The sequence below is a fragment of the Neopsephotus bourkii genome, unplaced genomic scaffold (genome assembly GCF_033783945.1).
Source record: "Neopsephotus bourkii isolate Nb327-2 ecotype Australia unplaced genomic scaffold, CSIRO-AGI_Nbou_v1 NB_1780, whole genome shotgun sequence".
Classification (NCBI taxonomy): Eukaryota; Metazoa; Chordata; class Aves; order Psittaciformes; family Psittacidae; genus Neopsephotus; species Neopsephotus bourkii.
The window spans coordinates 12,369,862-12,395,491 of NW_026902254.1; the positions used below are offsets into that span (position 1 = coordinate 12,369,862).

The 25,630-nt window shown below is 41.3% G+C and overlaps 2 protein-coding genes across 4 annotated transcripts in view; one reads left to right on the forward strand and one right to left on the reverse strand.

The window, feature by feature from the left end:
* The window catches only part of PDS5A (PDS5 cohesin associated factor A), a 77,776-nt gene extending 71,530 nt beyond the window's left edge, over positions 1–6,246 (reverse strand). For both annotated transcript variants that reach the window (XM_061379668.1, XM_061379667.1), the window contains exons 1-2: positions 6,114–6,246; positions 5,137–5,307 (exon numbers count right to left, since the gene is read on the reverse strand). In XM_061379668.1, the coding sequence (XP_061235652.1) occupies positions 5,137–5,307; positions 6,114–6,140 (198 nt within the window). In that variant the 5' untranslated portion in view covers positions 6,141–6,246. The remainder of the gene's footprint in view (positions 1–5,136; positions 5,308–6,113) is intronic.
* Positions 6,247–25,059: 18,813 nt separating this feature from the next.
* N4BP2 (NEDD4 binding protein 2) overlaps positions 25,060–25,630 on the forward strand; it is a 41,970-nt gene continuing 41,399 nt past the window's right edge. For both annotated transcript variants that reach the window (XM_061379791.1, XM_061379792.1), the window contains exon 1: positions 25,060–25,249. The gene's annotated coding sequence lies outside the window, so the exon portion shown is untranslated. The remainder of the gene's footprint in view (positions 25,250–25,630) is intronic.

Sequence of the window (25,630 nt, forward strand, 5' to 3'; positions counted from 1 at the left end):
TCAAGAACATTGCAAACTGCAGTCTGCAGTTAAATACAATTAACGTAAGTTTTCAAATTGTTAGAATAATTAACTGTGGATCATTTCTGTAACCTGGCTATATGACCTAAACAAAGCTACTTCTAATTCTTAAATATAAGCATGTAAGTACATGGAAGTCAGAGGTCTTAGCCATGAAAATAGCCATGTCATCTAAGTTTTGACAGCAAACAGTATTTATTAACTAATATAATCCAGCATACTTGATGTTTACCTTTTTCCCCTCAAACGTACCAAATTTTAGTCTATGACAACAGAAAAGATTTTCTTCTCCCAGATGATACTTTAACTTGTATTTTTTAGCTTCATTCGAAACAACTACCTAGGCACAACCACGTCAGATAGAAGTCCCATCTAGCTACACAGTCTCAGGGAGTGGCCATTAATTTATGCAGAAACATCAGGTGAGTGAAGAGCAACCTTTTTTTTTTTTCCACATACCTCCAGCATACTCCAGAACATTTAAGCAGCAAACAAGCAACCTTTCTCAAATTTAACATTATGTAACAGATGCCTAAAAGCCACCTATGGGTAACGTGATAGATTATTAGCATTAACTACTTCTAGTGATATAAGGATAACCTGTCAAAGATAAAGACATGGCAGGCCCAACTGCGAAGAGGCCAACATCTAATTACCAGAGGAACATGCAGAAAGACAATGGGAAGAAGTGTTTGTTTCACTCTGGCACAAATACATACCAGATAACCAAGAAATGCCATGGGACAAGATAATGGAGACTTCAAGACACACTAGGAGCGCTAACTTTTCCAGGTGACCAGAAGCTAGGCCTTAAGGTGGGGTGGCAGGGGAGAATTGGGAAAGATGGTGAAGGGGGGAGTGGTAGTATGGAAATCAAAAGAAACTTTCACAGAAAATGCCAAAAAAGGCTGCTGGACTGTTTGAAAACAAAAGGAAAAGCACTCCCCAACAACAAAAACAACAAAACACAGTATGGTAAACAACACCAGCTATGGTAAAGAACTTCATCACCCTCAATAAATTCTAACTTATAAACTCTTTAATTTCACTAAAACGTATTTCTTACAGTGCCTTAAACCTTTGTCAAAAACCCCTGTACTGAAACTAATTTATCAGTCCTTTTGCTCTGGAAGGTTTCAGAAATTTCCTCCTTTTCTGGGGGGGTGCGGGTAATTTTGTATCTTTAGTGTCTGAGTAAATGGGCTTTTTACAGATTTTATGAATTTGTGTTGCTTACACTGGTATTTATGGATAAATAACAAACACTGGACTACAAAATGTTTTCCTTTTTTCTACTGTCTCATCATATGCTTTACTAAACTATAGTTGCTGGTACAAAGCTGTATCTGACTCATCATCATGCATTATTTCTTAAAATTATTTAGCAGGCAAGATAGTTTTGCAGAAACAATACAGAAGTCCCCATCTCCATGTCAGAAGATAACATCTGTAAACACCTGAATCAACTCTGAAGTTCCTTCAGCACTCTAGGGCAGGACTGCCACAGAAAGAAGCTGCTTTTTCGCCCTATGCCAGCACAACTATTTATGAGCTCTCAGGATAAATCAGGCAAAGAAATTATTCAGGCTAAAATTAACACAGATTTGTTTTGTTTAATTTTTTTTTTGGGGGGGGGGGGGGGTTGGTTTTGTTTTTTTGTTTTTTTTTTTCTCTGAAGATTTAACCCAGATCTGTTCAACCATCCGTTTTGGCATGCAGCAAAACAAAATGCTTATAGAGAGGGTACAGAACAGAGCTTGGGACAAGCAGCAGAGTGAGCCACTTCTGCCGGCTGTTTAAGTCAGTCTCTGAGAAAGTCTCCAGGCATTTTGGATCAATGGGGCTATTTTTACTGTATCTGACAATTAAGTACACTACTATTAATCTTATTCACAGTGATTACAAGGTTTTATATAAATAAGATCAAGATATTCTCTTGTGACCAAAGCAAGTTGTATCCAAGATTTAAGTTTACTGACAGCAATATACAAGTCTGGAGTTTGACAAAGCAGTAAAATACAGTCAATTTTGAAACTAATCCAATAGTCAGAGAGAAGCACTGCAGCAAAGCAGATGCCGAGTTTCTAAAAGTTCTTTCAACCTTCAACTATCTTCTGGAAAGAAATATAACATTGCTAGTACAATTGGTGTCAACTTGCATTTAGATGCTGGACCAATTTTGGAACTAAAGGAGGAGTACTTGGTTACCTTGTAACAGTTTGGTTTTCTCCACCTCTGTCGCTTGGTTGAATAAGCTACCACTTCCCCCACAAGCCTTCCTACATTGACAAGCATCTGACTTACAGCCCCGAAACCAATCACCGTATAACTTGAACAGATGCATTTTAAAGAGGAACATTAGCCTAAAAAAAACCCCCCCAAAAATGTTATTCTGTAGTCAAAGTACAGTTAGCCTTAACTCTCCACTACATGCTAGCTGCCTAGTTTGGTTAAATATTATTTGATCTATGAAATGGACACTTGTCCCCAGGCACACCAGTTAAAATCACTTCTTCAATAGCTGGAATTATACATCACATAACCATCTCACTCAAAAAGGCACTGACCCGTCAATGTAATTTAATGCCAGAAAACACCTTTTTGACTCCATTAAGCACCTGAGCTAGTGTTTCACTCATCATACATATGCAATCCAGAGGCCTTTCCTTTCTACATCACTTCAGAGGTGCATGTTGATTTTAAAATTCTCAGTACTTCCAGGACTGTGATAATGTTATCATACAGATATATCAAAACACTGTAAAAGAATCTGGCCTACATTTTATTACCCACAACCCCAAGCAGAAGGAGGGAAGGGATAGAAAAACATTCTTTTTAGAAGTCCTTGGCACAAAAGCTGCTGCTCAGGCACTCTGGGACAGGTGCCCAGAATGTCTCAAGTTCCAATAATAAGAAAAGCCTTCATTACGAGAAGATATCTGGACACAAAAATACAGATGCAATATCAGAAAACTTGCTAATAAAGATACAAATTTGTAACCATTTAAGTTGACCATGACTTCAATAAGCTAAAAGAACAAAAATTTGCAGGAACTGACCCAAACCCTGGTGGTCAAAACAAAAAGTTACACACACATCTTTTCTAAGAGACACACAGAGCATCTTTAGATCATGCATGGCCAAGGCAGCAACAAAACCCCTACAATTTCCAAGGACCGGCTCATGCCTGAATTTGTACATTCTGCTAAAGCTAGCATTTATCATTAGATCGTATTTAAGTTATGGAAAGCTGTCTTATAAATTAAAAAAAAAGGCCACTTTTTTAAACATTCCCATCCCAAGCACTGCATCATCATAATATTCTGCATGCCAAATGAATGTTTTTAGAAATCAAGCTGATATAAAGGAACATGGATTTCATGAATAAAGATTATATATATGTGTCTATACAAAGACATAAAAAAAAAAAAAAGGACTTCTTGTTTCGTTCTAAAGTGCACAGAACTTCCAATTTTCTTGATGCTTCAGTAAAGCCAGTATCTGACCAAAAAAAAAAACTCTCAAACGCAGGTGAAACTGTACCAGTAAGATAAGAAAAATCTTCCTCTGTTTTTTCAGTGATGATAGGTCCACTAGCAAAGTGTTTGCTCCCATTCAGTCTACTGTCTTGAAGTCATCCTAATTCCTTAGCTCTACTTCACTAAAAGAAATGACAGAAACAAACAAACAAACCACCCCAAAAGGTCTGCTCTTAGCCTGAAAATCATGTTCAATACGTACACACTAATTTAGCACAACATATGCATGACTCTGAAATTCTATTATTCCCATTATCTAGGAATGGCACAGCTCACCATTGCAAGTTCTACAGCCAGGACAAAATAAAATATTTCAATAAGCACCTCAAAATTGCACTCCTTTCAACACTGACTTTCATACAAGGTCTCTGTCTAAACAATCAAAGCTCTAGGATCTTCTCCTGTAACTGGCAATATTCCACCAGAGTTTTGAAAACACTAGGCTGGACTTGTCCATTCACACTTTGCATAAATGTAATTGGACAACAAGGCTCATTTTCAAAGAAACAACTGATGTGTGTCTTGCCGCTTTGAAAGCTAAGCACAAAGCCTACATTTATAGGCAAACAGATTTTTCAATGTACTAAGTGACTAGGCAAGATCATGATTTCTGGTTTTTAATCTTTGTGTGGTCACTGCTGTGATGGAAAATAGATCATCAGTTGAGAGAGTATTTCCAGTCTCTAAAAAAATTATGATTATCTCTTCATCCTGGGCATGCGACCAAATCCCAGGTTACACCAACTTTCTGATCCAAAGACCACAGAGTTAACCAGCAAGTTGTGTCAATATTTGGTCAATGCTCAACTTTATTCTCTATTTTCAGCACAGTGTTAAGTAATAATACTACTGCATCACAGTAGTATACCATGTTTTCAGTTGAAAAAGGGATTAAAAAAATAAAAAACCAGAGATAAGCCTCAGTCTCCCCAGGACGCTGTCAAGCAAGTAGAGAAGATGCTTTTGTAACAGTCACTTTGGCTTATGAAAATTTTGCAACCTTGCCAAGTACCGGTTGTACTGAATAGGAAATACAAAGTATTATATCAAATTGTAAAATCTGAGACAGGATTTACCTATGAAACAACTTTAAAGTTCGATCTACCAACTCTAGAAATTAATCTTTGCTGTTTGCGACCAGTGCTATCTTTTCAGTAAAGAATACCCTTAACTAGATCTACTTGTTTCCCTTGCTCAACTATGCTTGCTAAAAGTGCTGAAACCCACAAAAACCTTCTTCTAGCTTACCAAAGTTTTCAGTAACATATCCTACATTATTATTCATGATTCCACTTCAGACCTCTCCAAAACTGGATATATTTCACACACAAAATAGCAGTTGAATGTATTAACTCTGGCTTCACAATTACTTGCAAGACTACGGTCACGAATCACAAAAATGACTCTTCCCCTTTTAAGGAAAAGTAAAGAGGTGGTATTCCCACAACGGTCTGCAGGCAAGAAGGAGATATTTCAGCTGTGCCAAGGAAACTGGCTGTTCTCCTTTCCAGTTATGAAATATTTACCTGAACAAGCAAAAGTTGCAGGAAAAGGGGTGATGATCAGGACTGCTCACCTTTAACCGTTTAACCACCTCATCGTTGGTAATTTTGTCCGTAATCTCCTTCACTCCAGGAGGATAGTAGATGATTTTACCATCGGCAGCAGGTTTTGGTTGGGTAGCAGGGAAGTCCATCCTGGTGCTGCTGGTTATAAACTTTCCTTCTCCACAGTCCTCTACCGGCCTCTATCGGTCAGAAAACAAAAGTTCAGCAGAATGGAAACGACTTTCTAACCCTCTTTTTCCATTTCTCACCCTCAATTCGCAGAAGGCCCTGGTTATCACCCCGCCGGCCGCGTCCCCCTCCGCCACCTCCCCTACCCCGGGCGGTGCCGCAGTGAGGCCCGGCCCGCCGCTGCCGCCGCCGCTCCTCACAACTCCGGCCCCTCCATTCCCCTCCGGGCGCCTCCTTTCATTGCGGAGCTGCTCCAGCCCAACACTGTTAGTTCGGAGCCGAGGGGTTTACAATGAAATTTCGGGCTCGATCGAAGGACGCCCTGGGTCCGAGGGCCCGTTACGGCCAAAGGAAGGGGGAGGGGGCTGCAATTCCCAGCCCCGGGGGGGTGCTTCGGCGCCGGCACACCGGCCCCGGAGCCGGGAGACAAGGCCTAAACAGTTAGGCCTCAAAACTATCAGGAGGCAGAGAAACCAACAGGAGAGGGGGAGGGAGGGAGGCGGCGGCGAGCACAAACAAAACAGCCCTGCCGGCCCCCTCGCCCGGCGCGGAGACCCCTACCCACCCCCCCCCGCGGCGCCGGGAGCCCCCCCGGGGAGGGAACCAGGCCACTCTCCACTTTCCATTTGTTCCCGCAACTTCATGTCCCCTCAGCCCCTCGCCCCACCACCCCTCCTCGCCCCGCCACCTCGCGCCCGGCCGGACCCACAAAGAGCCACCCCAACACCCGACTCCGCGCACACACCCCTGCCGGCGGCGGGCAGCGCGGAGGGGGGGAGCGGCCACAGAGGGAAGCGGGACCCGGAGCCGCCTTTACCTCATGCAGCTCCGGAAGGTGCAGCATTGAGTAGCCTCCGTGCCGGGTGGTCCTCACCGCTCCGCTGCCACCCCCGCCGGCCGCTGCCCTGACTGCTCCGCCACCTCCCTGCTCCGCGGTGCGGCGGCGGCTCCGGCTCGGGGAGGGGTGGGGGTTGGGGGAAGCTGCTCGGTGGCGGCAGCGGCGGCTGGGGAGAGGGGGAGGCTCCGGCGGAGCGTACGCCGCGGGGACACAGTGCCGCTCTCCGTCCGGCCGGGGAAGAACAGCCCGGGAGGAGGCTCCGCACCGCCCCCCTGCCCGCCTGCTCGCCCGCCCTCGGGCCTGGGGCCGGGCCCGGAGCGCCGCCCAGCCAGGACCCCTCAGCCCCAGGCCCGGGGCAGGGGCGAGGCCGGCCAGTAAGTCTTGCTTCTCGCCGAGCCCTGCGTAAGGCGGCGGCGGGTAGTACCGGGCGCGACCGCCGCAGCGCTGCCTCCCGCTTGGCGCCAAAACCTCCGGAGCGGCCGGGCCGGCCGGGCCGCGGCCTGAGGCTCAGGCCCCGGCTCTGCGGGGCTCTCCTGCCAGGTGGCGGGGGGGCAACGGCTGGCTTCGAGGGCGATGCCTGGGCGCCGAGGGGCCGGCGGCCGCGATTGCCGGGAAGGAGGCCGGCGGATGCCCGGCTGCAGGGCGGCAGCGCAGAGTGCGGGAGGGGAAGAGACATGGTTTTGTTTCCTCGTGGAGCCGTGCTCATGGCCGTGCGGTCTCGTCTGGCCGGTCCTCGGGCATCGGGGGTCGGTAGTGAGCCCTGGTCGGCTTGGTAAATCAGAAAATGGGGGGAGTGGTGTGTGGGGTGGCACAGAGCGTGCTGTGGCAGATAGGAGCAAATAGCCCTTCTTCAGGAAACTGCGGGGAAGAGCAGCATCCACTCATTGACCCCAAAATCTTCCTTCTTGTTGGCAGATGGGTTTCTCAAACATTAATTTAGTTATAAATCTGTAGGAGAAATTTGCATTCCAGGGGAGCCCTTGCCAGGCACCTCAGGAAATCCTTCCATTCAAAATGTCTTTGTAATTTAATATTCTTTAGTATTTGCAAGAGGTGGGGTATGTTTGGAAACTCAGTAGCTAAGGGGGATGGATGTATCTGTCTGGTTTCAGTCTGTATTATGTGCTTGGCATGTCTGAAGCATAGGTGGCTATAAAGTGTTTGCCAGATGCCCACCCTGCTCAGGGAAGGTGTATGACAGCTGAAAGATGACTTTTAAGACTTATTTAGGGTCTTCAGCTGACTGCTCTCAGTTACTTGAACCAGTTAAAAGTATCATTTTCCTCAGTTTGTAAAACCTCTAAGAAGTTTTTGCTAGAGCACATTAAAAGTAGGAGGCTGAAACCACTGATCTGTTTGGAGAGATGGCTCCTCAGAGGCCTTGCTGGGCACAGCAAAGGGGCTGACATGGCCTGCCAGTCATGCAGGAAAGATGCAGGAGGGTGAGATGATAGCAAAGGGCTAGGTAAGTAGTCTTATGGTGAAGTATGCCAAATTCCAGATTTACAAGGTGTGGGAGGAAATGTGCAAAGACTCAAGAGCTCCCAAGTGCTTCTGGTGCAATAGCATGTGGGTAGGAAATTGCTCTCCTATACCTGTGTTCCTTGTTTTGTCCTGAGAGTTAAAGCCTTGAATGTTCATAGCCTCTATGAAACTGCCTCAGAAGGATTATTTGTTGTGAAAATAACTGGGAGTTGGAAGGAACACTTAGGTGGTCTCAGACTCTGATCTTGAAATCTAGAAGGGTGCCACCACCCATAGCATTTAAATGTACCTGTGAGTCCAGGTTTAAATAAAAGGATTCTCTTGAGGCTTAAGGATCAATGGATTGGAGCATTGACAATGGACAGGTGACCTTAAGAGTGGGATACATGATTCACTTTTAACAAGGTTGTACCGATTTAATAAACAAAGCCAACACAAAGTGATTAATATCTTTCCTAATCCCAACTTCAGTGTCCGTTTACATTTGCCTCAGAGCTGAAGTACTCAGACTAGCTATCAACTCTTATTCGATGTCAGTAAATAATGTGTACTGTCAGAACTATTACAGTGCTAACAAATTATTTGTTTTATTCTTACAGTTGTTAATTTAGGTACTTTGCATCCCACATCAATGTGGTGCAGATTCCTTATTTTAATACACTTGTGTGAATAAGTAAAAAACAGATCCTAGAAGGCTGTAACTAAAAAAGTATGTATCAAAAACCTGTATGAGCTGTCTTCAGTTTAAATAGAAAATGAGAGAATATAAGTTAGTAAAAATAATGCAAGAAATATATCTAAAGTGACCTTTGTTGAAGTTTTTCTTCTTGACCAAAGTGTAAAACTAGGAAGATGTTAGGCAGGCTTTTCTTTCTGCGGAATTGAAGTATTATGGGTGTTATAGCCCAAAAATGTCACTCAAGACTCAGAACTTCTGGGTTTTAATGTTTATTTGTGGGTCCCTTCGAACCCAAAGTATTCTATGATTTTCAAGTATTCTTTTATTGTTATTAAAAAGCAGTGGTTTGTGTATATCATTAATGTGATCCACAGTGTGTAGTTACAAGTTTTTCACAAACTGATGCCATCTTTACCTAGAAATTTTTATACAACAGGTCACAAAGTAGGAGTAAGAATGAGAAGGTAGAGGGCTACACTTCTACAACTTGCTTTTAGTAAGTGAAGAACAAACACAGTGCAGAGCCTCTAGTATGCATGCACTTGTAGTCACTTTTATTTTCTACTAAAGAATTAAGATAAAATATTGCATTCTAAGGCATATGTACACTAAAACTAATGTAGTTAGATGTGGCATATCAAAGGTTTCACTCGAAATGTCAAATTTTGCTCATTTAATTACAGTTTTATTTAATCTCAAGGAAGTTGTTTGTGAAGCCCTACACTGAAGTACTCTTGGTTGTGGACCAAAAACTCTGTCTTTTTGCAGACTTCAGATAAATAATGAAGCTAGCAATTACTGTAGATTATTAAAATAATTTTAATTCTCAGGGGTTTGTATCTGCAGTATCACACAAAAAGTCCTGAAATACATAAGTAGAAAGTTGAGTATCTAGGAGAGGTTCGCACTAGATTTCTGCTTTCATAGATAATGATTAATCAGAAGTATGAAAACCTGGATCACCCCTCAGCATCAGTGTTGGAGTCAGCCGTTAGATACAGATGCAGTTTCTAGTGGCAGCCTGCTCCACTCCTGGTATAATACACTGACTGTAGGTTCTGGTATCAGCACAACCTTCCTGACATACCCTAGGTCCACGGTGGGAGTATTTTGCCAGCACAGTATTGTACAACTATCAGAGTAGTCGGAGGATCGGCTTTGATTTAGAAGCTGTTAGTCAGATACATGGTGTTTTGTATGAATCTTGATCAAATCATGATCGGAAAAGTGGTTGAGAGAGGAGTAGGTGCAAATTCTGTAATCGTGGGATGATTAGGCAATGGTCACATCTTTTCTCAGAAGAGAAGCAGCAAGATTGGTACTTCTGCACTATTTGAAATTCTAAAGGGCTAAAACAAAGCGTGTGGTTCTGACAGCACACCCCATTAAGGGAGGTATGAATGAACACTTAACTGCCAATTAGCTTGAATATATGCATGGCATTTTCAGAATGTGCAAACATAAAAGCTTCAGATAATCTGACCTATGGAACTCTTAATCTGAATAGTCCTGAAGTCTGCTCACAGATATGATTACAGCTGCTAGTGTCTGGTTTGTTGCCTTTGCTTGTTTGACCTTCACCCTTCTAATTTCAGCAAGCATTTGAGATCTGACTTGGACTCTGCTTCCAGGTTCACATGATCCCTTGCATATTAATGGATGGCTGTGTCTAATAATAAGACCCAGTCCTTCAGTCTTTACCAAGATTTTATTGAGTCCCTAGCGGGACAAATTTCTTTCGGAATTTATTTACTTTTACTCCCATTATTTTTATTGGAATGTACTTACTCCAGTATGTTTGTTGTTTGTTTATTAACATATTTTAGACTACCACTGCAAGTGTAATTTATAAGCAGACTGGAGTACAAGGTGCTGAACACTCTTGTGAGGCAGTCTTGTGGGGTCATTCTCTATTATGGTCAGGAGATGTTAAAGGAAAGTACCAAGAAAAGAAGAATGTGGTGGTTTTACTGGTAGGGGAAATAATGTAGCACAAGGTTTTTAGAACAAAACAGCTTTCAGGTGAAACAGAAGAGAGTACAGAGTGATTACTTTAAGCACAGAAAATCCTTTAATTTATGTTGATTAAATTAAGCTATGCACATGTTTCCAGAACAGATTAATGGTTATCCTCAGGTCTTTGTTAGAACAGTAAACATGGATAGTAATAATGACCAAGAACTAAATAGTCATATTAAGACCAGCGTGTCATGAATTGCAGAATAAGTCGTATCTGTCAGTCTGCTGGGCAGACAAGTAAGAAATCCTATCTGGTAGGTTAAGAAAGCACTTGTCTTCCTAATAATAACTGTGCTCTTGAAAGCTCCTGCTTTGCAGAGCCAGGCTGTAGAGTGTGGTCCTTCACTATTAGATTTTTTAAGTCACAGTCAAATAGGTCAAGAGGGGGAGGAAAAAAGCTTAATTACTTGTTTTCAAGTCTAGCATTTAGCCGGTTTTTATATCTAGCAGGTTGATTTCTGGCGAGCTGCTTCCTAATCATGAAGGGGGTTTTTTTTCACCTTTATGAAAGCCTATTTACTTTTTCAGCGTTACGCCTTTTTTTTTTTTTTTTTTCTGCAATACACCAGTTTCTCTGAACTCAGTAAAAATTAAACCCTGGAAAATAATTTTTTGTCTTCATTTTCACATAGAAGCTTTATCTCTTAGTTTTCCTTTTCTTTGGTATTAGTCCTTATTTCTGGTTGTCTTTTCTCTCCCACATGCAGTTGCATGCAGCTCCTCCAGTAAAAATTACAGCCTTTAAGTTTGCTGCACTGGATCTTCAGAGATATTCCTGAGGTTTCTTAACTAAACTCTGAAGCATAACATATCTTTGATAATAGCACCTAATTGTTTTAACTACCTATTTTTACAAAAGAATTGATGTATTTTATATCTGTTGTAAATTGAGGTGGGTCAGAGGTGGATTTCTTCACAATGTGTGTTGCCATAACGGAAGACCTCCAAAAGGTGCCCCATTCCGGAGGGTATTTTCAGTGAAACTGTTTTCGTATTAGACTAGACCAGGAAGCATGTTTCATCCCAAAACCAGGGATTTACATTTATCTCCCATGTTCTACATTGACAAAGCAAAATCATTAAAAGGGTGGAGGAGGACTTGTGTGTATTATCTTATGAAGATAATCAGTTGGACACACAAAGCGCTTCCTTGAAAAAGAGAGGGGTCCCGCAACTCACTGACTTTTCATGTAATAGCACCAGTTCTGAATAAAGGGAAGACCCAAATAGTGTATGATGAAACTTTATGATGAAACTCGTTTGAAACTGATCCCTAGCCACAGTCTGTCTACATGTTATTTTGTTTTGGGTTTGATAAGGAGGGCTTTCTCCTGTGCTGTCTGAAAATGTCCTTATTCTGAGTCACGCTTGGATATAGGAGAGTTATAACAAAATCTTAGAATAGTCTCTGTTGAAAGAGATCTTTAAGATCATCTAGTTCCTGCCACCCTCTGGATGTGACCTGTTGACTAACTCCTTGAACAGCTGGAGGTTTGATTTCCTAAAATTCAGGGTCCCGAATTTACTCTTTGCCTGACCCATATCCCTCAGGACTGCAACTCCACTAGTGCATGATCACTGCAGTGCAGGTTACCTCCACTCTTGATGTCTCTGAGTAGCTCACTTGTGCAGTATTGCATCCCCCGTGGTAGAGCTGTCTATTACCTGGTAATAGGGTAATGAGGATAACCTTAAGTGGTCCCCTTGATCTGCTGGCCTCTAGTAGACACCAGCCACAAGGTTCCCTTTGTTGTATTGGTCTCTAATCAACCTGCTCATGGCTATTCTCCAGACACAGCTATACTTGCCAGATACAGAATTGTCACGAAACCTTTGGTATTAAGACACATTCAGAAATGACAGAGATGGTCATTATCAGTGTATTTAAGCCATTGTGGAAAAGCGTATACTGGCAAATACACTTGTAATTTACAAATACTGTATTGACAGAACAATTGCACTTGCTTCCTTTGCTTGCAAGTGAAGTAAAATCAATTTATTGGCACCTGCATATTGGTGATTTCATAGGGGAATTTTAGAAGCCTCTTTGATCCAGTGCTAGTTTTGAGCATTCGGAGACTGAAGTCACAGCAGCCTACTGCATGTTATCTATCCACCTCCTTTCTAGCTGCTCTCCGTTATGATGACTTGTCACCATTCCCTACATAATTACATTCTCAAGGTTATTTCCATCTCCACTCCTGATGTGTCCAAAGCACATACATTTACACCTATTCATTTCTGACAACCAAGTCTACTTTTCTCCAATAATATATTTAATAGGAGCATTTATCATTTCTGTCCAAGAGACACCGCATCTCAAAAGCTTCAATTTGCTTTGTGTCACTATCAATAATTTATCAAAAGTCACATTCATGAGTAGCTACAGCAAAAAAATAAGCATTTCACTAGTCATGTCTTCTACTTTTGGGGTGATTTTTTTTCCCCAGGCTTTTATAAGTGAAGCTGTGGATGGATCAACTATTCTTCAAATTTTTCCAGTTTCTATTGGACAGGTTCTGATTGGATAAATTTGATCCCAGGTAACTGAATTTATGAACAGTCTCTGTAGTTAGATCATTAAGCATGATGTTAGCTTATTCTATTTTTATTAATTAAGTGAAGTTTATTTATGGCACACTCAAGAATAGCCTGTATTTTTCATTAGCCTTTTATTGGCTCTCTAATACTTGCTGCACAGTAGAAGTAGTTATGACAAAGAGTGTTATATCATCAGCCAAAGGTTGCTTAAAAAGAGCCTGTTTCAAATTCATCTTTTCCATTCTGCAAAGTCCTTCCCAGATTCTTTTTCCCCAGCCAGGCTGCAAGGAAGTCTGCAGTTACCTGTAGTTGTAGCAGTAGCATATGGCTTTCTATGTTTGCTGTATTTTTTTTTCAAATAACAGGGCAGATCTGGGGTATTTCTGAGTGTATGGGTCTGCTTAGAGGAAATAACACTGAGAAAACCGGGAGTTTGGTAATACATTTAGCTCATGGCAGCTACCTACTGGTGGGAAATCAGTATGAGCAGAATCTCTCCCTCTGCCCCATTAAATGAGAACTGTCCTATGACCTGTTAAAAAATTAGAACATGTGTGGAACTAACACATGTTAGAGTTAAGAGCCTCCGATTAAGAGGCTCCTTTGTGGAAAGTATGGATTGTATTTGTGATGCTTCTCTTCCTAATTATTTCACAGATACAATGTCTGCTGCTAGCAGTACATAAAAGAATCATAGGAAACTTTACAAATGAATATGAACTTGGAATTTACCATTATGGTCAAAGAAAGATGCCTGATGAATGGATGAACAGTCTCAGGGCTGTACTGTAATGATGGGGTCATTTCATAGTGATGGATAGGTATGTGGTATACTATTCAGAGGCTTAAAAAGGGGTTGCATTTATCAAACTTGGGAAAGCATCAAAGTGTTTGGGTATGACTGTGAGCAATAGAATCATTACAGTTTGCCTTTGAACAAAGTCAGGAAGTATATTGATCATATAGGTTTATGTTGCTAGGAAAGCAACTAATGATGATTCAATCTGTGAGTTCTGTGAATGGCTTGAGGGGATAATCATTAAAATATTATACCACTATACCATTTGGGAACTTGGATATGAAAGTTGGAATTTCAAACCCTTGTAAAGAACAATTTACATTTGAATTTACAAAATAAAATTACTTCTTTGGATTGTACAGCTCCGGTCACTTCATCCTTACAAATAATGCACTGGGTGTTTACATCCACACAGGTCATCAGACAGCATGACAGAGGAGCACACTGACAACATGGTGATTCAGCAGCAGAGAATACCGAGTATCAGTGGAAGAAGATTTTCCTAAATTCAGGGTATGTGGCAGCAGAGAAGGTATCTAAGGTTATTTGAGCCAATGCTTGAATGGGTATTTAACAGAGCAGACAATGAATTTGTGACTCAAGAGCAGACACTGAATATCAGGTATTGAGTAGACAAAGCCAGAAGTAGGCTAGACAAAGCATGAGCAAATATAGAAATGGCAAAAGCATATTCCTGACAAACATAGATGCTTAGTAATATAAAAGCTGTGTTCACAATAGTCAGATTTCTAACTAAAAATTCTCCATGACAGAACATAAAAATGCTCATGATTGTAGAGTGATTGCTGGAAGTGATGATATTAAATGCCAGGAGAGGGATTACTGCTTGTAGAGTAGCCTGATATGTATCCACTTACAATTTCACCAACATCTAATACCACTATTTATATCCTATCTGAATTTGTCAAGGCAGCTCGTGTGTACTTTGTGTACACAGTGTAGTATAACTACACTGTATTAAGCGCATAAACACTTGCTTTCTTAAGTATGTTTCTGTATTGTTCTTTTTATCTTTCAGACACTGAATAATTATACCTAAACATTTATAGTTTCAGGGAAGTGCATGCTAAAATTATGAACTTTCTTTATCTGACACCATTAAAATGGCACAGACTTTTAGCCAGCATGTGACCATTTTAGTCACTACTTTATCAGGGGGATTTTAGTCAGTTTTTGCTTATGGAATGCCATTGATCTATACTTCATCAATATTTTTTAAACTTCCTTTGCGATTTGCTCAGCAGGCACCGCTTATCCAGGACAATGAGAAGAAAACTTGAGCGAACCATTTTTTTCGTCCATTTTCAGTATCCTTTAGCTTGACCCTGCCTGGATGCACTCTGTTAGGCATGTTCCTTGCTTCAAGACCTGTAACAGTATGTTCTCTCACCAGCCTCATAGTAAAAAAGATTTACATGAAAAAATACGTTGAGAGGTCTATCAAATTCTGAATATAGTAAGAAGAGAGCAATGTTAATTTTAGGGGAGAAGAATATTAGCTAGCCATAGAGCTTAATCTCCCTAAGGAAGCAGCTTCATTTAACAAGCAAGAAATAATATTAAAGGAAGTACACAAATGCTGACATAGTCTGTTATTTTTATTAACCAAGTACTTTATAGTTTCCTGAATTTAAGCATATTTGCTGTAATATTCTGCCTTACCAAACCCTTATTTTGGTGTTTCTCTCCCTGCTCCTTTCTAAAAGGTTTGTCCCTTGGCCCTTTGCTGGATATGAGAAATGGGAACACAAGAAAAGGTATGAATGAGCAAAAGAAATCAAAGGAGCAAAGATGAACATGTGTGGTAGACAGTCTGCAGCTGGCTGTGCGTTAGGAAGTTTCAGATTAACGAACAAAAGATGCAGAGATAGGAGGTGAAATAAATAGACCTGAGTAAAAATATTTTAAGTGTCATTATTTGTGATCAGTAATTAAAATTTTGCCAGAGTCAAGCTGCACTGGAGAAGCCAAATTCTGAGAATATGATTAATTGTTGTTATATATCTTAAAACTTGTTACACCTACAGTTCATATTTACTTAATATAAAGGCTCCTTTTGAATTTGGTTTTGGTTTTGGATATTTGGAAGATACAAAAAAAATACTTTTTGAAACTAGCTGGACAAACTTGCAAGAAGATTTTTAAAAAGCATGGCATACTATTAAAATTCAGAGATAAAAAGGAGATCGTTGTGGATTTTTTTTGCCCCCCCCCCCCCCCCCCCCCATATGAGGAGGAGTTCCAGATCCAGTGGAGAGCTATGTGAAAATACATGGGGAGCTTTAGTTTATGCGTGTGTATGTGCTGCCATGGTTGGTAAATGTCTTGTTGCTCAGCCCACGGAAGAACATACGTGTGATAGTGGCTGCAGTCACACTTGGGAGTGACATAACCTGCCATCCTCAAAGAGATAGAATTAGGAGAGTCCAAAACATTTGCCTTTAAGAGTCATCAGTCACAAACTGTGTAATGCTGCTGAGGAAAATAATTATCAACGTGTGTATGAATGAGGGGAAAATTTGTTCTGCTGAGTACTTTTTAATTTTCTACTCTTTGTATAGTTTATTTTTGCATGTGGAAAATGGGCAAATTCATAACAAACATTGGTGTACAGATAAAATTCTTACTTGGTTTTGGAGTACACATTGTTCTCTCCTAACCATCACCACTGCACAAAACCAGAAGTCATAGCTCAAAAATTGCAGAACTACATAGAAAATATGAACTATGCCCATTTCAGAGTCCAGGTTAGTGTGTTTTTACCTAAAAGGAGCCTACAAGAATTCTGGAGAGGGACTTTTTACAAGGGAATGTAGTGATAGGAGCAGGGGGAATGGCTTTAAGATGAAAGAGGATAGATTTAGATTAGATATTAGGAAAAAATTCTGCACTATGAGTGTGGTGAGATAGTGGCACAGGTTGTCCAGATAAGCTGTGGCTGCCCCATCACTGGCACTCTTCAAGGCCAGGTTGGCTGGGGCTTTGAGCAAACTGGTCTAGCAGAAGGTGACCTTGCCCATGGCAGGGGGGTTGGAACTGGATGAGCTTTAAGGTGCTTTCCAAACCTAACTGTTCCGTGATTCAGACAATTCTATGATTCTTTCTTCCAAGTTTTGGTGAATGTAAACAGAGGAATAAAGTAATTGGAAGAGTTCAGTTTTCAATCGTCTATTTGAAGAAGGCTTAAACATGTTTTCATGATATGTCAACTGTTTTGGGGGTGTGGGTTTTTTGGTTTTGGTGTTTTTTTTTTTTTTTTTTAATAAGTTGTCTATTACAGATAAACCCAGATCCAAATTATACCACCTCTGCTCCATCCTGAATTCTGTGTGTGAGCTAAATCTGGTTACAGATACCAGTCTGAATGTCATGAGCAGGGTGGAGTGTAGCTTGTCTTAGGATCTGACTCCCTTGTTCTCTGGACTTGAAATTGCTGTGAATTTGGCAGGTCTGAGCTAACTAATTTTTACCTAGTCCTCAAATCAGAAACTGGAGACTGTCTTGTTACAAGGAGTGACTGTAGTTCTGTGTCTCTGAAACTTCAAGATGGTCCTTAGCTGCCTGCGGCTTTCTAAATTTGAGTTTCTTTTGTTGCTGGTATTATTCACTGGGAAAGAATGTGGCCCCATTTCCAGTGACAGAGGGTGTGAAATGTTAAAAAGTAGAAGGGATAGGTGGATTTTAAAGGGACAAAACCAACCAAACAAAAAGGTCAGAATTTACAGGAAAGCAAAAGGCAGCCTTGTTCCCTATTCATCAGCAACTAAATAGCCATGGAGTCAGTTTCCTATCGAAATAATTCGGTTCTATCATGTGACAATTACAAAGAATCACATACTGAACAAAGGATTTCCTTTAAAAAAAATAGTTTATACAGGTGTTTTTAAATGCATATTCCTCCCTGCTCCCCCTATCTCCTTGTCCTTTTTTTTCAGCATAAGACATGCAGCATGGCACATTATTCAAGTTTGGAAACTAGTTAGTGCAATTTAATTCATAAGTGAGTGCTAGTGGGTTTAGACTGTAAGAAGTTCCCTAATTTATTTTTATAAGCAGTTGGAGTAATTTGCAGATGTTTGTGACAGAAGTCAAGTGCAAGGGTTGCTGTAAGCTAGCCAGCTTTTGTGTAACAAATGATGCGTGAGGAAAATTGACAGGATACCTGCAAGGTACTTATATATTGTAGACTTTTGAAGTTATTGAGTTGTGGTATCAGAAAATTTTGTAAAATACACAAGTCTGTATATGATCTGTACTTGGAAATAAAGCCTCTATGAAACCCTTTGGGGAAAGAAATGAAATAGTTTTTTATGTTGTTTTAATCCTCTATTAATTGAAGGTCAGGCACTGTGAGGTAAATGGGTTCATGTATCACTTATGATTGGCAAGCAATTAACTTCTGGTAAATTAATTGTACAGACAGTGGAGTAGAGTCTGTCTTGACAGGTAAAAGTATTTGTTCATTCAAGTGACATTAATAGACTAAATGAAACTTGCCTACAAGTACATAACATTGGATATACTTAGAAATTCCATTCTGCAGCAAGGTCCAGTGTTTTAAAAATTTCTGAATAAGAGCAAACGTTAGACATCCCCATACTTCCAGTAGAAAGAAAGCAGTGGGGGTTATGCTGAATTACTGAAAATTTTAATGATTTCTTTCCCCCACTATTTTAGTAAGGTGAAGTGGACTGATAACCTTTAACATCACAAATCCCATAAAATATGAAAAGATATAAAGTAACAAGAAGCCAAAATTTCACTTGAAGTAATATTACATATATATGTATATATACATATATAATATTACATAGTCAAAAGAAAACATATCAAATTGACTAATATCAAATTGACTTTCAATAAGTGGTTTGATATCAAGTGTTTCATTCTCCATCTCAATATGACTTAGTCACATTAAGTATACTTGCAAATTAATGTATTTGAGGAAAAGCATCTGTTCTGCTCTAAGGAAAACAGTTACTTTAGGTGATACAGAACACCTTAATGAGATAAAATCCTAATACAAACAAGATATCTTGTAGTTTTTTACATGCTGTCACAGTGAAACTAGACAGGTAGGAACATAAGATAATTTTAATCCTAATACATATGATATTGTTCCAACAAAAACAAACAAAACAACAGAACCACCAAACTTCTTTCCCTTTCTGTCTGCCCTGTTGTTTCCTTAATAAAGACAAAGTCCAACATAGTATGATTCGATTCAGTAGCTATCTTAGCACTGATTAGATAGATAGCTTCTTCTTCCGTAGCTATCACTTCTTAGATAGCTTCTTCAAAATCAGTGCAACTTCTTCTGCAGCTGTGACTGCCCTCTCAACAACTGCCTGAAGGCAGTTACCTCGCACATTGGAAACCTGGAGATTTTCTGTCCTGGGGCAGTTTTCTTCTTAAGGCTCTGTCTTTACCTGTGAATGGAGGCCATTAATAATATTGTTCCTTGGAAACGTCCTCTTTCTTGATCAGCATACAACAGTTGTTTTATAAAAACCAGTAAGTAAACTTCCACATCCTGGTCAAATTCCAGTTCAGGTAACAGCACCCTGGTTACAGAGCGTCTGCAGTTTCAAAGGGATAGTTAATTGTCTGTTGAGCTACTAGTATTGCATGGTGTAGTTAAAACAGCTGTTGCATTTTGTTTGAGAGGTGGTCTCAGCTAATTAATGTATAAAGTGGACCCCCCATTATGTTTTGGGTTTTCTTTCCTTTTTACAACATATTTTGGCTATGATAAAGTTACAGAAGTATCAAACTGTTTTTTTACCCTTTTTTTTAATTATTATTATTTTCTGTTAGGCTGAGTCTAATTACTGCAGTGACATAAATTAAATCTGATTTTTAAAAATACAGAAATACAACTATGCAGTTTTACCATTAGCCTTATTCTTCAATCCTGTCTTAAATACACTGATCTCTAAATTCTCTGATATTAAATTTGCCATGGGATGGGATCAGTGCAGTTTTTAAAAATAAAGGCAATGATATTCAACAGATAAAACCATGGCAGTTATCATGAGAGTCAGCTAACTGCTTTTTATATGTGCCAAGGAGGCATACTAAGCATCATTTGGTTTTTTTCTTTCTGCTTTTTAAATAGATCAGGATGGATTTTTGATATCCACAAAATTTGACATATCAGATTGATAAAAACAGCACAGCAAAGAGCATCCAGTACAGAATCAGATTCACCACAAATCAAAACTGAAGTGTGATCTTATTTCAAATTCAGAAGATCCTTATAGCAGTGAGGCTGCTGTCAGCTATGCAAGTATGACCTCATTCTTTGCCTGCAGAGAAGATACAATTAAGTGTAATTCTTTACTTCTTGGATTACAGCATTTATTGTCATAATCTCTCTGCATCTCCTTTCCAAAAACCCAAGCACCTTTGTAGTCCATATATTCTGGCAATATTTAGTATAATAAGCAAATTTTATTTCTGTTCTGCAATATGTCTGGAGTATCTCATTGAAGTACAAGTATGTTGAATGCAGACTAGTAATATACTGCTTTAGAATCCCTTTAAACAGGAATTTGAAAATCTACAACTATTAATGTTCAGCAATAACCTTATAAACAAATGCCTTTGATAATTTACTGATGGGTAGGTGAATCAAAGAACTGATTTGTTTAGTTTTATAAAACTTCTATGCTTCCCCTCCCCTTTTTTTGTTTTTACTTAAGGAATTTAAAGTTCTACTTTGGAAATCACATGCTGGCTGAGGGAATAGTTATCTTTTGTAGGAACGCAAACTTCCAAGATAATGGGCAAAGTAATATTAACTGAGACACAAACATTCCAAGAAGCCAGGTTAAACATCTTAAATCAGCATTAAGGTAAATCCATTAAAAAAACCAAAAACAAAACGGGGGAGCAGTTTAGAAGCTGACACTTTTTATTTCCCCTAGTGGTAAATGAAACCTAAACCTGGCTCAGGCTGTGGAAGGCTCCTCAGGAAGAGGAAGGGTTAGAGCATGGAGGGACTGAAACAATTTTTTTGTGAAAATGGTTTCCGCAGGAACTAGATGAGGGCTTTTTTTCATCTCAGGAAGAAAACATGATATTTTAGGGCTTTGACTGTATATATTAATGGTCCAAAGTAAAATTCTGAATAAGGATAAAAACTACATCTTAAGTTCCTGGAAAGATAATTTATTTAAGATTTTCTGCAGGCAGGCATGAATTTTTAATGCACTCCTATTTCTCAGGCATTTTTCTACAGTATTTATTATTGTATATTCAATATGTTACTTTAAGTAAAAATAAGTCTTTAAAACTGACAAAGTTAAACATGTCTTTCTTGCCACACCAGAATGTTCTTCAAACCAAAAATTTAGCTGCAAATTGTTCTTGCAAATCAAAGTCTGATTGTTTTTAACTATAGACCCTCAAAGCCCATTTGAGTGCAGAAGAAAGGAGATCACAATTTGCTGAGTAGACTTAGGCTGTATATAATCAGAAACATTAAAAAGGACTCACATTTCCTTCTTTTTATGGCCCAACTCTGGTAATAATACTATTTTAACGTGATTTATAACATAAGCAAGATCGTAGTAAAGTATTTTTACTTTGAGAAGGCTACATTGTAGAAACTAAAATGGAAAATCTGTTGTTAAAGCATTCAGTGAAGACCAGACTAACCACTTGAGCCAAACAGCACAGATTACATGCGGTATGTTCAAGCTACTCCAAGTAAAAACAAGCCAACTGTAGACATAAGGAGAGACAGAGGAGTGAAAAGAAAACGCCAACCGAACAAAACCAACAAATACCTCCCCCTAATAGCAAATAGGTGATTATTGTGCTAAGTTTGAAAAAGTTTGTGTGGAAACTCAAAAAAAAAAAAAAAAAAGAAGACACACACATACTTAAAAGAACTTTTAATACAGTGCTTATAATTATGGAGACACCAAAATCCCTCCTGTTTAAAGTGTTAACTGTGGTAGCAAGAAATCTGCCAGTACCCAAATTAGTCTGGCATTTTCATGGTGTCAAATACTGTAATATGTACAACTGGCCAAGAACAACATAGTTTCATGCATCAAGTGCCAGCAGCAACCCCACTAGCAGTGCAGTTTAATGACGGCTATCAGACTCGAGCATACTGGAAACCTCTCTCTTCCTCCTTTTTGGCAACATTAAAAATATGAAGACAGAGTCATTAGACTGGAATTTACATGACCTATTTTTCCAAACGTATGATTAACACGTCACACCCTTAAACAAAAATTATTTTGTTTCTGAAACTTGTCCAAAAGCTGAATGCATGAAGTAAGGAAACAGTTCCTGGTACATGCATGAAGCCATCACTTGCACACACAAATTCAGATCAAGGTTTTTCCTCCTGATTTTTGGACATGTACAGTATCAGTGTATTGAGACAAGGAGGCACAAAATGTAATCAGTTCTAAGCCATGTTAAGTGTGATGGCTTTGTAATGGAAAATAACTGCGGTGCTTGAAGGTAGTTGACATAGTTCCAGGTCCTTAGGACCTTAGTACAAAAGGTGTAAAAAAAGCAGAATAGAAAAACAGGACCTGGGGATGGGGAGTATCTGGGACTAGCAGATGTCCAGGGTGGACACAGATAAACTAACTGATAAGTAGAAGGACAGGATGATTGCAGGTTGCCCAGGGGGGTTGTGGAGTCTCCCACATTCAAGGGCCGCCTGGACAAGTTCCTGTGTGATGTACTCTAGGTTACCCTGCTCTTGCAGGGGGGTTGGACCAGATGATCTCTCGAAGTCCCTTCCAACCCTTGGGATTCTGTGATTCTGTGATTGCTATGTTTGGTGTTAATAAAGCCATTAAGCTGGTGTAAAACACCTACTGGGGAGTATCCTGGACTAGCTGAAGTCCAGGATGGGAGTAGTTAAACTAACTGGTAAGTAGAAGGGCAGGATGATTGCTATATCTGTAATGTTAATTAAGCTTTTGGGGAAAAGTAAACGATCCTTAAAGACCACCACATTTTTGTATGCATGCCGGAAACTTTCTGTAAAATGATGTAATATGCCCAGTGACCATGTAAGGATGGTCTGCATGGCAATACGCGGACACACGTTAGGAGGAGCTATCTCCCATGTCTCCCGGCGGCGCAATAAAGAATACCTGCTTGTCAACTTGAAACTGTTGGAGTTTGTTCCTGGAGTTTTCTCCGAATCAGTATTGAATAATTATTTATGTTCCTTTAGTGAGTTATGGTAAGAGACAGCTTTTTCGAAACTTGCCAGCACATCCTGTGGATAAATATGTATACACTTTACGTATTGTATTAGAAATGTGAACGTTTGTTCTTGTTTATTAAATATTGCACACCATAAAACTACAAGATAAGCACTGAAATAGCAAAGAAATGAGCAAAGTATTAATGCCTGAATCAATTTAAGTCCTAAAACATTAAATGCTTTGAGTACTGATTTGAAAATTTATAGCATTACTTTTATTGTAAAATATATACAACCCTACATATAAAACCTATTTGCCTTTATGTTGCTGTGCTGCCAAATAGGACTGTTATCTCTACAAACTAATAATTCCAAGAGCAATTACTGTGAGCACCTTTCTGCAGTTTTCACAAGACAACTATAGTGAGCTACCCATGCATAATTAGTCCGCCTTAAAACTAGCTATTTCTTTTGCACTTGTTTATTCTTTGTTGGCATTAAAACTAAAGTTACAGCTCAAATGCAAACAGGTTGGTTTTGGTGCAGAGGGAAAGACTGCAGGCCCCAGAAGGAAGCAGCAGTGGAATTAGGAGTTACTGAGATACAAAACTGGCCCTGACTTTTTGCTCTTTCTTGCGAAGCATGTAAGATTAGTGTTTGATAAGCACTGCAGTAATCTGTTGAAGGCTAGTTCTCCCTCCACTCTTTGAAAGAAAATGAAGGACAAATGAGGCTAGGGATGCCACTGGTTCAGGAATGGGATGAATCACAATGAGAGGCGCCTTCGGGCAGGAAAACAACCTTACTCCCCTCGGAGAAACGTTTCTCGCTTCTCATTGCTTCTATTCCCCGGGAAGCTCAGTGGGACACCTCCAGACAACGTCCTCCTGAGGCATTGTGCCTTAACGGGAGGCGGTTGAATGAGATGGCGGGGAGGTATCTCAAAACAATGGGCGTAGGAAGGCACTCGTCTCCTGGAATTCGACGACCAAGCGGGAAGAAGTTGATACCCCGCCTATTATCTTGATCGGGCCGGCAGTGTGAGCTGACAAGGATGCCTACAGCAATGTAATGAAGCCCTGTTCTTAGAATTCAGTAACAGCTAAACGTCATCAGTAATTTTCCAATTATATTTTAATGCCCATTTGCTGAGCATGAAATTTCTTCAGATCAACAAGTTTCTATGTAACTACAGAAAAAATTCCCAGTGGAATTACCTCGAGGAGTGGTGGTGTTTGTATTTTTTTTTTAATTGTGATTTTTAAGAGCTTTGCCCCTTGTGTCGATAAATTCGAAACTGTTGTTCAGGTGCCTAGTTCTCTTCATGATGGTTTCACAGGAGTTCTAATTAAAGAGCTGCTTTTCATCATCTCAGTCAGGAGCATGTCTCTCTTTCATCTTTCCATTATCTCCCATTGTTCAACAAATGTCCATTGCTTGTTGCAGACAGTGAAGCCCTTCTCCGCTATCGTCCTTTTGCAGTTCATAACCTTCACTACAATTACTGATGCCAGCTCCCACACTTTCCTCAGATTCCTTAAAAACTCATGCCATTTCTCCTCCAGCATCAGCCCCCAGAGCCACTGCATCATTCTGCACCGCAGCAGCTTTCTCTTCTGCCACGACTTTAGAAGCTGCTTAGTATAACAGGACAGCGGCAATAGCACCACATCCACCCAGTTGCTGTCGCTACGTGGCTACGAGGTTTCAGTGCTCTTCCAGACCTCCATGATCTGTTTGCTGAACGTCCTGTAACCAGTAACATGCCCTCTACAGGCAAGGTCTGTCCACGCCGGTTTTGCCATGCCGGTTGAGAGCGCAGTCACCCTTTTCGACGGTGAACTCGTGAAGCTGTTTTGACCGTCGTTTTATCGGTAACCACTAGACAAGGTGGCGAGAGTCGCCTCATGGGGAGGAGGGCTGCCCTCAGCCAGGCCGGGCCTCAACCGGCAGCATCGGCTCCCCCTCCCCAGTTTGAGTTTCTTCTGCGGAATGAAACCTTACAAGGCTGTCGGTGTCGGTGAGCCCCGCAGGACGCCAGAAGCAGGGTCCCCCACTCCACAGCCGCTATCCGCGGCCGGGAGCGACCTCTACTCCTGCCCACCTCGGGCCCAGCCACCTAAGCGTCCGCTCGCTACGCGGCGCCCGGCGCGGCCGGGTTGCAAGATAGAGTGGGCCGGGCGGCGCTGTGGGCCCCAGAGGGGCGGCACGGCGCGGAGCCTCCTCCCGGCCTGTTCTTCCCCGGCCGGACGGAGAGCGGCACTGTGTCCCCGCGGCGCACGCTCCACCGGAGGGAGCCTCTCCCTCTTCCCGGGCCACCACCGAACAGCTCCCCAGTCCCTGCGTCCGCCTCCGACGGAACCCGGCGAGCCGAGCAGCGGGAGGTAAAGCTCGGCGGGGTCTGGAGCGAAGCGGAGGGACCGGGGAGGAGCTTTTGCCTCCCCCCCCGGTCCCTATAGGGTGCAGGCCCCGAGCTGTTCGGCAGGGCCTCCGACGTCTCGGGGACTGGGAGGCGGCCGGATCATGCGGCGGCTGCTACAGCTCTCCCCCACTGGCGGCCGGGCGTGCGGGGTCCTCCTCATACCGTCCCCGTAGCACTGCGGGCCCGGGGTCGCCGGGAGCCCGTCCCCAGGCGTCACTGGAGGGGAGTTGCCTGCGGGTGGGAGGCGAGGCAGCGGGGCGGGTGTTGCGCGGCGGGTCCGCCCGCCAACCAGGGCTCGGCCGTGGGCCACGGGCCCCTATAGCTGCTCCTGCGCGACGAAGGG